Below are 12525 nucleotides of genomic sequence, written 5' to 3' on the forward strand. Positions count from 1 at the left end.
GGAGGTGTGAATGACGCTGCAAGAGCACCAATACATCTACCTCTACTAGAATAATGTCATTATAGAGTATTATATTATGGCTCTCATAAACTTCATGTCACCTTGGATAAAGCTGATCGCTCAATAGCTTTACAAAAATTTTATGCATCACTTGGTAACGCATATTTGTTTGGCAATGGTTTCTGAGTTTGAAATTGCCTGCAGCCACAACTGTTGTTGCATTCAGGAGCCCGTAGTCTTCAAATCATAGCCCTCCCCCATAGACAAAGTGCAATTACACACAGTGGTGTAGCAGGATTCAGGTTGGCACCCTTCACAGATTTGAAAGCAGAGGTCTTTTTCAGCCAACTCAATCTCACCGAGGTCTCAAAAGTTAACAATAAAATGAGACATGCAGCGCTAAACGCTTCAGGGCCCCCCAAAAAAAGTTGTTATCACAAATCCAGTGAAAGGAATGAAGTGGAACGTGTTTTTCACCCACATCAACACAGCTTTTACTCCTAAATCCCTCTGCAACATTTCAGCCAAGTGATTCCTTGTGGATTTCCTCTGGGAACTATATTTCCCTTCTCCCACTGATTGTCAAGGCTAAATAAATGAGACAAATGCTGGTTGAGCCCGATCAAATAAACCCCGCTACCAAGGTTTAAGGCAAAATGAGAATATGGTTTGTGTCACGACTTGATGTACTGTGGGAGCAAACATGAGTAAATTTAAGTTTCCTTTTCCTCTCAGGGGCATTAGTGCGAGGGATACTGCACGGCACACTGCAAGTAAATAGCATGAGGGTAAGACCTGATCCATCCATAAAGATTCTACTTGTGGAAAAAACACCAGTGTGACCTTGAAGCATAATGTGTCCCAAACCCTCTAGACACTCACAACCCTCTGACTTACTCTGTGATGGCCTGAGATTCATCTGGACTCAGCGAGTCGTAGATGAAGACAAAGTCATCAGAACAGTCATCCTCGACGTGGAAAAAAGGGAAAGTGACAAAAATGACGCTGTTCTCCGAAGCACGGATTTGCCACTGACACCGAGACTTGGCGGGGTAGCCTTTGGGGTACCCTGGTGACACAAATTTTTGTTCCTTTTCTGTAGCCTCCAGACGGTGGAAACACTCCTCTGGGAATGACATCATTGGTTACACAGTTAGCACAGACAGGGGTAACTCGGCAAAAGTAGTTTACAGCTTGTAAATCAAAATCTGATCATCACCATCAGTTTCTGCATCTTCTCCTGCTCATTTCCTGACTGTTATTTTAAGAAATTTTGACAGTGAAGATCGTATCTTTTCTGTTTTTCCTCAAAATCAATTTCTAATTATGCAAAGCAATGACTTTGCATTACAGATTACACATCTGAATACGATTTAATCACAAGTGCTCCCATCCTTTATGTTGTAGATGTATGCAAAGACAGATTCATGTAAGGATAGTACAGCTACTATGGTAATGTAATGTAGTCTAATCATCCTGAGGTAATAAATCAGCAGACAGTGTCAAAGAAAAGTGTCGGCGGGCATAGTGACTGACTCGCTCTGGCCTGATACAGGGTTCTCAATCTCCGACTAGAGCAGCACATGTACAGTACAGGCCAGGCCAGCCATTCGTTACAGACTGGCAGGAGGGTGAGCATCTAGCCAGCTGGAAAATTACAACTGCGAGTGATTGAAATGGGACACGCTGTACTCACTGGCTCTGGGGTTCCTGGCCATGCGATAATCTGTGGCTGGAGACAGAGAGAGAGTGGCAGGGAAACAGGAGGAAAGGTAAGAATGGGTCGCTAATGTTGGAAGGCTGATAGAATTTGATGCATGAGCCTAAAATATTTGGGTTGCACATTTTCTGTTCAATTTCCCTGCGGTTAAGGGAACTGGTGATGGTGTGTAGCTCTTTCTGCTCCATCTCACCTTGCCCTACAGCAGCAACCCATACATCTCTGTCTAACTATCTGGGACAGCAACATCAAATCATACCCACAGAAATCATTTTAAAGAGGACCAAAACCACTGAGTCACAGGGCCAGCGCTTGGCTGGTGGCCAGGATGTGGACAAATGCAATGTGAATGCTGAGAGGACAGAAGGAAGAAAAATGGCTGTCTCAAGCCAGGCCAGAGCCCAGCTAATATCATTAGAGGATCCAAACAGCATAAAATGTGCAATCTCAGATGCAGCACAAGCAGAGAGGTCTGGCTTATCTGCTATCATCTTATCAGCACAACTCAGAGCGAGCTCCTATAATCCAAATAGAAAGCATACAGAATACCAATGCTGATAGGAGATGACAATGACCTTATTTAGATCTGTATTCACAGAGCTTTATCTGTGCTGATTGTTAAATGTCATAATCTGAAGCCAGCTAAAGGGAACTCCCATCTTCCTGCCCCTTGATGTAACCCCCCCACATCCCATGTGGCCCTGGTGATACATACCCGAGCAGGTGATGTCAGTGATGCTGATATCCTCACGGCTTGCTGTTCTGCGCATAACCTTAATGCTATTCTCCAGTACCTCAGACACCCGTTCCTCCGTGAACTCCGGCACAAGCTCCTGGTCTTCGAATGGAATATTAAACTGGGACCAGTAGTAGGCTATTACACCCTCACTGGTGCAAGCAGAGATGGGAGAGAAATGGATGGAGGGTGAAAAGGAAGAGCAGAAAGAGATCATTTGGTAACAACTTCAAGGAGAACATGGAGGATTCGGATTTCTGTAAATCACAAAAGTCAAATTTAGCAGTAGGTGCATGCTTTGTAAACTTCTGTAAAGTTACCGCTGCTGTTGGTACAGAACTTCACAGTCCAACAATAACCAGGTGTGGCCGCAAGTCAACAGACCTCATCTAACCTTGATTTCTGTTGATCTAAGTAATGCAACAGACTTGAAACTTCGAATCCACAGAGGTCTTTGCAACAAAGCTTTCCCTTCATACAACATTTAATGTGAAGTTTCTTTTACATAAAGTTTTCACGATCTGTTCAACGGTATACAAAAATTAAAGAGGCTCAAGATTTCACAGTACCTGAAAGCCGTGACCACAGACTTAGTGTGGTATTTGTCGAGCAGCTCATCGTTCGTGTAGCTGTTCTTCAGCTGTGTAGACAAGATATATTTTTAGCGAAAAGAACATGTACAAGATTTCTGCTTGTCTGCCTAAAGACAAAAGTACAAATTAGCATGTTAACATAAAAAGCGCCTTTCCATGAAAAGCACACAACAATGGGATTCTCAATTAACTGTTTTGCCTTCAGCTGCTGTGAGCTGCGAGCTGTATCAAACAAGGCTGCAGTCATACTCTGTGGTCTTAAATGCGGGTTACTGCCATATATTATGCATGTATAGTGGTATTTATCTTCAAGTACTTGTTGTGAAATGGTAATGCCAAAAAAAGGAGAAAAAAGAAACAGCTGCAGAAGGGCACGTATAATTTGTTTCGTTAGTGATAAAGCAGAAAATGTCAGGGAGGGTGAGGAAAGGGGTTGTTCACAGGACAACGAGCTCAGTTATCATAAAATATAATATCAAGTTTAAAAATGGCCATTTCTAAAGTTAAAGTCAGCAACTTCAGATATGAACCCATTGCCATTTTACTGAGCCCATTTAAGAGACACAGGGGAGATAAAATGCAGTGTTTCAATGACTCTACAGACAGGTGGTGCCAGAGTGGCAGGGTAAAGATTTGGGACAACTGGTTTAACATGATGCCTTTATCTCCAAGGTGCTTAAGCCCAGCATACTTGAAGCAGCACTCCACAAGCTGCACCCGTCATGTAAACAGTAACCTAGATCTGAAATTACTCCTCAAAAGCTTTTTTGTTGTATGCAAGTGTAAACCTAGCACATCATGAAGCTTATCCCCTCAATCATGCAGTCATCTAACACTCCAGCTCCACTCTAATCCTCACCAACACCCTCACTTATGCAGTTTTAAACGGAGAAAGGGTGCACTTGATGGAGTTTGAGCAAGGTTTTTTTTTTCTATCGACATGCTGCGAAGTGGTGCTACGACCATCTCCACTGCCTCCAATAATAGGAGATGCTGTTGAGGGAATTACTAAGAAGATGTACGGCATTTTATCCCACCCACGCGACTGTGCCTTCAGCACTTTGTGTGCATTGGGAGGGGCATTTTTAAAAAGCATTTTCCCCATGCCAAGCAACTAATCCTCAGCGAGAGAAGAGAACTGTGTGTAACACTGTGCTCAAAATAGTTAACAATAAACAATGTAGAGGATAGAAAGGAAGCAAAAACAGGAAAGTCATCTTCGAGTGTCAAACTCACAATTGCCTCCAGTTTGACCGCCAAGTCCTCAAATTGCTTGCTTTTGGTATCCTCCAGCTTCTGGTTATAAGGTACATCGGCCAACTTCATATGCCCACTGAAGACCCGTGTCAGTTGGCTGTTCTGCATACTGAGAATGCTATCTGATTCAGCATTTTTAACTTGGAGGAGAGAGGCAGATGAGAGTTAAGTGTTTGATCAACAAAATGCTATAAGATAGCTGCCTGTGATGAAAGAGGAGACGTAGGGGTTTTAAACAGGCCCTGAAGCGCTATTTTAAAGTTGTACAGTGCGATCTCATATCAAGCAGACAGTTTGGCTCTCAGAGCAATTAAAACAGCCAGTTGAATCAAGAGGCTGTTTATCAAGACTTCAGAGGCCTTTTTATCAGACTCTGTATGTATAAATGACAAGGAAGCTGTGCCATGGACTCTGTGACATTTTTCTCCTTTGCATTATTAAAGGAGAAAGTCGGAGCTGTCAAATAGGCTAACACTAATGGGAAATTACAAAGTCCAAACAAGCCACTCTTACACTCTTATATCAAAGAGCTGTGCCTTCACAGCAACTGGGAATGATCCACTTTGCAGTTTCTGATGCTATGCCTGTCTTGAATAAATATTCACAATTTCTCATTTAATTCTATTAAGAATACCCCTGATTTATGTACAGAAATGTCCAAAAAATGTCCAACATCTTGTGATTTTCTTCATCGTTAATTTATCATATGAAAACACAGCGCTATACTTCAAGTCTCCACTGTGGATGATATAGCAGAGGAAAGCTTTCAACTATACTCACAGACAAACAGCCAAATAAGGAACGCTGCAATAGCCGCGAGGATGAGAAGCCCCACAAGGACCCCGATCACGATGCCGACCTTCCGCTTTGATGACCCCTTCTCTTTGCTGGTTAAGAAGTCAATCCGCTCATGATGGCTGTTGTGGCCCTGATGCAGAGAAAGAGCGAAATATAGTCAGTAAACATACAGCAAGTTTGCCATGTTCTGGATGCACATAACATTTACTTTACTTAGAATAAACAGTGAGCAAAAGTGTAGTCCTGCAGTGTAACAATACTACAGTAACACCAAGGTTGGAAATGAGCAGTGGCCGCCAGCCAAATGATATGATATGCAAGTAGCTGCTAGATGTGCTTCACTCACCAGCCAAAACAAACAATGGTAATCTATTTAGTGGCTGGTAGATTTTGGAATCCACCAGCCACATTGGCAGATGGACAAAAAAAAAGATAATTTCAAACCCTGAGTTACGCTAACTTCTATTTTACCACAAACCCTAAAGGAGATCCCCAAATTACTCTACAAGGATTAAGCCATCAACAACAGTTTCTGACACAATAAATCACATTTTCTCCTCATAGATAAAATAAATAAATAATGCAAGGTAGTTATTTGGAATGCTCCAAAAAGTTGTTAAATGCATCTTCCCATAACAAAAAAAATGAATTTGTTTCAAACAGCAGGATAATGATAAAAGCCATACATCTTAGATGGACATTTCTGTAACTGAAATCAATGAAACAACACTGCTAACACAGTAATTCCATAAAAGAAATGATAAAAGCATCACTGCCCCTCATACTGAGAATGTGATCAAGGTCTAGAAAAATGTTACCAGGGAAACATTACTGACCCATTATCAGGCTACCAAGGAAATCAATCAGTGGAGGGAGGAGTTTGTACTCCAGTAGCAGGTCATTGGTGTAAAACAAACAAGAATGGTTTTAGTGCGCAATATATAAGGTTTACTTTGAAGGATCTAGTGGCATCTAGTGGTAAGATTGCAGATTGCAACCAACTGAAACTTCTCCAGTGAGCCAAATGCGTAGGACAGGGGTAGATAACCTGTGGCTCCAGAGCAGGTGAGGCTCTTTAGCCCCTCTCTAATGGCTCCCTGCTGCTTTGACCAAAAATTAGGCTACTTGGAAATGAACCACATTTACTTTTGAACATTTTAATTTTCATTTATCATTGCTGTAGGCCTAAAGTGATTCTCACAGTATCCAATTGTAAAAAATATGTAACCTACAGGCCTAAAACAAATTTAAAAAAATGTTTTACCATTTCATCGAAAATAAAATGTGAGTCATAGCTGTGTCTACAGTCTGGCGCCTTTTCTCTAAACTTTAACGAACATCAAGAGCAGTGGCTTGTCTTGAGTCTCGTTAGCAAGGCTCGCTGTGGATTCCAAACCCAGAAAGGAAAAGTCTTGCAGGAAAACAGTGAATTTAACAGTACACAGACAGATTTGTTTACTTTTGCTGCAAGGTACCAAATATTCAGAAATGCCTTACAGCAGAGTCGCCACCTGGTGGTAAAACATATTAATGATCAGACCTATTAGTAATGTTGATAAGCTAATATAGACTTAATAAGGCTGTGTTGCCTTTATGATAAGGCTCAAATATATTTTGCGGCTCCAGACAGATTCAATTAATTTTTCTGGACCGAAATGGCTCTTCTGGTAATAAAGGTTGCTGATCCCTGGTGTGGGAGAATCAGTGGCAGACCTAGCACATTTGATGCCCTAGGCAAGTTTCCCCTAGTGGGTTTTGATTGTTTGAATGTCAAAAAAAAAAAAAAAAAATCTAGGAAAAAAAAAATCGGAGGGTAGGGGGCAAGTTTATCGCCCCCGCTCTGGCTGGTTCACTAGGCAGCTATCTCTATCGCCTAGAGGAAGATGCACCACTGGAAAAACTACAGTGGCCAATGGAAAACCATGAATGGCCATATCTGGAGCCAGTGTTAAATTTGTCTGTTCTGGGCTATTGTAGAGTAACATGGAGGTCTCCATGGAAGAGGTCCTGCTCTGTATGAAGATACACACTCTAAGGTATCTAAACCACAGTCAGTCCTAACCTCAGGTGATGATACAGTAATGAAAACATATTGAAGGACATTATATACCATTTCTTCTGATAGATGTCCCTACTCCCTAATCCTTCACACTGGCCCTTAAACTGCTGAACTATGACACAGAACTGCCTTAAACTACTTCCCAGGAGTGACAAGTTGAAACAGGCAGCTAGGCATATGTTAGCAAACAAAACTAGCCAAACCTGTTAAGTAAATGTGACAACGCTCCCACGCTCATACCGTACACATACTGTACATGCATTAAGAAATTGCAACTCAGGGAGACCTTGTAGAGATTATGGGCTTTCTGCTTTAGGCGGTGCGTGTGTGTGCGTCTGCTGATACTTTGTGTGTGTGTGTGTGTGTGTGTGTGTGTGTGTGTGTGTGTGTGTGTGTGTGTTGTAGAGCTCTCTCAAGTGGGCGGACTGAGAGAAAGGTTTCTGGCCGGTTAGTAATCAACACACAATGAATTCAGTGCCTGTAGCCCATGAGTGAAGAAGCCCGAGTGCCATTAGGGATGGAGAATCACTTTGGTATTAAATCAATTTGTCAGATGTGCTGCCCCTTAAGATGGGGGCTCAATTACATGAGTCTGGATGATAACTCATGGCAATTAAGGCCTATTCTTACCCGGCTCGGGCTTCCACACATGCTTTCTAATTGGAATCTCTAACAGCAATCATGGGCCGGAATGAGGGGAATCATTAGAGATGGGGTCAGCAAGTGCTCCGGGGTCTCTCTCTATCAGTCACCCTGATCACAGCCTAATAAAACCATTACATGGTCTTCATCATTTCCCATTCTTCACTCCCAGAAAGAGATACTATCCCATTTTTGAACTATGTGTAAGATTTTTTTTAAAATACCAGCTCAGTGTGCTGTGCCATTATTAAACAGGAATTAGTGCTGTCTGTCTTTCATTGACTGGCTTATGAAGAAAAGCCACAACATGCTGATGCAAACGTAAAACAAATGTTTATGTTTGACTAGAAAATAAGCAAAATTGCTGGTAAAAATTCTGGAGTCAGTTGCTTCAGAGTACTTTAGGTAGGCTAACCAGTTTGACAAGCGGGAAACAAGTTAACTGTGCTGTGAGGTGTGGTTTCAGAAAAAAACCCTCCAGCAGAATTACTGTGGCATTTCTGCACAGGTCCTTATTAAAAAACGATTTTGCATACCAATTCAGATTTCGTCAGCTGAAAAATCAAAGATGGGATGTATAGTAATGTATGATATCTAGCTACTCTATATCTTTGAGGCACTGGCACTTAGAGTGGTGTGAAAAAGTGTTTGCCCCTTCCTGATTTCTTACTTTTTTGCATGTTTTCCACACTTAAATGTTTCAGATAATCAAACAAATTTAAACATTAGTCAAAGATAACACAAGTAAACACAAAATGCAGTTTTTAAATGAAAGGTTTTATTAATGAGGAAGAACAAAATCCAAAGCTACATGGCCCTGTGTGAAAAAGTGTTTGCCCCCCAGCTCCTGTTAAAACATAACTGTGGTTGATCACACCTGAATTCAATTTCTATAGCCACTCCCAGGCCTCATTACTGCACACCTGTTCCCAATCTAGAAATCACTTAAACGGGACCTACCTGACAAAGTGAAGTAGACCAAAAGATCCTCAGAAGCTACAGACATCATGCCGAGATCCAAAGAAATTCAGGACCAAATGAGAAAAAAAGTAATTGAAATCTATCAGTCTGGAAAAGGTTATAAAGCCATTTCTAAAGCTTTGGGACTCCAGCGAACCACAGTGAGAGCCATTATCCACAAATGGCGAAAACACAGAACAGCGGTGAACTTTCCCAGGAGTGGCCGGCCAACCAAAATTACCCCAAGAGCGCAGCGACAACTCATCCAAGAGGTGACAAAAGACCCCACAACAACATCTAAAGAACTGCAGGCATCACTTGCCTCAGTTAAGGTCAGTGTTCATGACTCCACCATAAGAAAGAGACTGGGCCAAAATGGCCTGCAAGACGAAAACCACTGCTAAGCAAAAAGAACATTAAGGCTCGTCTCATTTTTGCCAGAAAACATCTTGATGACCCCCAAGACTTTTGGAAAAATATTCTGTGGATTGATGAGACAAAAGTTGAACTTTTTGGAAGGTCTGTGTCCCATTACATCTGGCGTAAAAGTAACACCGCATTTCAGAAAAAGAACATCATACCAACAGTAAAATATGGTGGTGGCAGTGTGATGGTCTGGGGCTGTTTTGCTGCTTCAGGACTTGCAAGACTTGCTGTGATAAATGGAAGCATGAATTCTGCTGTCTACCAAAAAATCCTGAAGGAGAATGTCCGGCCATCTGTTCGTGACCTCAAGCTGAAGCGAACTTGGGTTCTACAGCAGGACAATGATCCAAAACACACCAGCAAGTCCACCTCTGAATGGTTGAAGAAAAACAAAATGAAGACTTTGGAGTGGCCTGACCTGAATACTATTGAGATGCTGTGGCATGACCTTAAAAAGGCGGTTCATGCTCGAAAACCCTCCAATGTGGCTGAATTACAACAATTCTGCAAAGATGAGTGGGCCAAAATTCCTCCACAGCGTTGTAAAAGGCTCATTGCAAGTTATCGCAAACGCTTGATTGCAGTAGTTGCTGCTAAGGGTGGCCCAACCAGTTATTAGGTTTAGGGGGCAAACACTTTTTCACACAGGGCCATGTAGCTTTGGATTTTTTTCTTCCTCATTAATAAAACCCTTCATTTAAAAACTGCATTTTGTGTTTACTTGTGTTATCTTTGACTAATGTTTAAATTTGTTTGATGATCTGAAACATTTAAGTGCGGAAAACATGCAAAAAAGTAAGAAATCAGGAAGGGGGCAAACACTTTTTTACACCACTGTATTTTTCTGTTTACGCAACTGATTACAGTTTGATTTTTGGTGATTGCATTTACTTGTACACACACACACACACAACAATAAGTCAGAGTCACCTGAGTCATTTTCAACACGGTTAAAGCATTAATAAATGGGACTGTTTTAAGTGTGTCCTTTTGATACTTCAGTACATGTTACTCTGACAGCTATTAAAGGACCTGTGTGCGACATTCAGAGCATATCTGTGGTTCAGTCTGGGGCGGGACTGTCTGCACATGGTTCTCAATAGGGGTGTAAAAATCCATCAATCTGGATCGATGTATTGATTCAGTGATCAATGATCCAATGTCATCAGTGCAAAGTGAAAACATTGATCCATATCGTCATTTTTAGGATACGCTCTTATTTTGAAAGTCTGTGTCAACGTCAAACAGTGGCAGGCAGATGGCAAGCAGCCGAGAGAAAGACGATGAGGATAATGTGATTTACTCAGGAATAAATCAGCAGTGTGGAAATACTTTGAATTTCGGAGAATATATGGGTCAACAGACAGAGCACATGGTTTATGTAAACAATGCCGTTAAGATAAAAAAAAAACCAACATATCGACCTGCCTGGTGGGGCATCTCATCCTGCTAACTTCTCACCACAGCATATGTTGGGCTGAAAAAACATGCATGCAGGCTGAAATTCAAACGTGCTGTTCTGTTGGGAGATGCAATGGCTGAAACCAACGGTGAGTAAGAAAAAAAAAAAAGTAAGGTTATAAATGATAAGGTTAGTGGAGTCAGTTTAAAGTTACTGCACTTAAGCAGTTACAATTACTTAGATTATTTATGTGTTGTTTTTATCTTTTATGGCCAAAAGCAAAAAAGAAAGGGGTGGCAGCTTCTTCTGAAAACGACCGTGTTAAATGGGCAGATATCGTCTCATATCAGTCGCAGGCCCCTAAATCGCATCAAATCAAAATCGTATCATGGCAGACTTTGTAACATCTGTAAATATCATATTGTTGTTCAAAGAATATAATATCGTATCGTGATGAAACTGGTGATTTACACCCCTAGCTCTCAGCATGGAGATGGCTGAGTTGGTGGTTAGCAGCTAACGGTACTAACTCCATAAACAGTGCTAACAAAAGCAACAGTGGTGACAGAGCTGATGGTGTTAACCAGGAAAAAATTGGAGGGTGGGGACTGCGCTGTGCAAAGACGATGTCCCTATATCAGCGGTAACTGCTGTGTGAACACAGTGCAAACCCCAAGCGATTAGCTATCCAGTGAGATACACACGTGCACAAACACACAACAAAGAACAGAAAAGCTTGCATTACAACACACAAAGGGAGCATGACTTCATCCTCTGCTCAGGATGCCATTACTCCACTATATCTTTACATAGCAAATAGAGGTTATTTGCTCTATTAACGCTGTGAATGTCGCATACAGCACCTTTGAAGTAAAACTCTAAATAAAAGACCATTACAGTCTTGGTTTTACATCAACTCAGGTAACAGATTGAGTGACCTTTCCTGCCACTGATCCAATCAAATCGGCCATGTTGACCTTAAGTTTCAATGCTCAATAAATCAAACATCAATATGTAATGCTACAGAGCACAGTGCTGCAAAAACCTCAAAGCCTGGAGCCCAAACAACATTACTCATGTGGATTATTTTGCTTCAGTTCTCAGCTGACACACATGAATAGAGGGCGAGACATGAGAAACAGGAAGTGATGAAGATGTACCGAGAGCAGAGTGAAAAGACATCAAATTGAAATTTAAATCAAAGTGATTAAAACATCTTATTTGCGCCAAAGCATTAACAGTTATTTTATATTCTGCACTTCAGTCATGCAGTATTAGACATTATGAAGTGCTGTGGAAGTGCCCTTAGTCCTTAAGGAGAGTGAAGTAAATGTGTTTACTAATCTACAAGACTACTACACATGGCATTTGACTATCAGCAAGATTTGTCTCAACTGATAAGCAGCACAGCCAACACTACCATGAAAGAAACATTGTACACACAGTGTGAAACTGGTTCCTAAGTCAGTGCTGTAACAGTCGCAAAACTGTATCAGTATCTGCGTGTGAGATAGTATCACCCTTTCTTTTTAACCTTTTCCCAATTATCTCCCAAACTGTCCTCCTCTGTTGACGTAGGGTGGCCAGACACTCCCAGGAGTCTCCTCCAATGAACACGGACTTGTGAGCGCCTTGCATTAGCCACCCTCTAATTTTATGTTTTAACCGTGTCCTCTCTAATTTCTCTAAAGGAAATCTACCATACCTTTTCTCTCTGTTGTTAATCCTTCCATGACTGAAGCGGTTGACAATTTACCCACTAATGGGCCTTTTCCACAGGGGATATTTTGACATGTCACGACAGAGAAAGATCAGGTATAAATTATAAAATTAGCGATGGATGAATGAAGAATTCCATTTAGCTGCTTCAGTTTCATGTCATGCTGGCTCACTGTCATGGTTTACTAGGACACTTGAACAGAGTAATGGTTA

General features: G+C 41.4%; 1 protein-coding gene across 1 annotated transcript in view; it reads right to left on the reverse strand.

Annotated features, from left to right (window-relative positions):
• The window catches only part of st14 (ST14 transmembrane serine protease matriptase), a 28722-nt gene that overhangs the window by 9917 nt on the left and 6280 nt on the right, over positions 1 to 12525 (reverse strand). Inside the window, exons 2-7 of the mRNA XM_049584596.1 lie at positions 5087 to 5234; positions 4286 to 4446; positions 3026 to 3096; positions 2436 to 2608; positions 1697 to 1732; positions 898 to 1126 (exon numbers count right to left, since the gene is read on the reverse strand). Coding sequence (XP_049440553.1) covers positions 898 to 1126; positions 1697 to 1732; positions 2436 to 2608; positions 3026 to 3096; positions 4286 to 4446; positions 5087 to 5234 — 818 coding nt within the window. The remainder of the gene's footprint in view (positions 1 to 897; positions 1127 to 1696; positions 1733 to 2435; positions 2609 to 3025; positions 3097 to 4285; positions 4447 to 5086; positions 5235 to 12525) is intronic.

The sequence above is a fragment of the Epinephelus fuscoguttatus genome, linkage group LG8 (genome assembly GCF_011397635.1).
Source record: "Epinephelus fuscoguttatus linkage group LG8, E.fuscoguttatus.final_Chr_v1".
Taxonomy (NCBI): Eukaryota; Metazoa; Chordata; class Actinopteri; order Perciformes; family Serranidae; genus Epinephelus; species Epinephelus fuscoguttatus.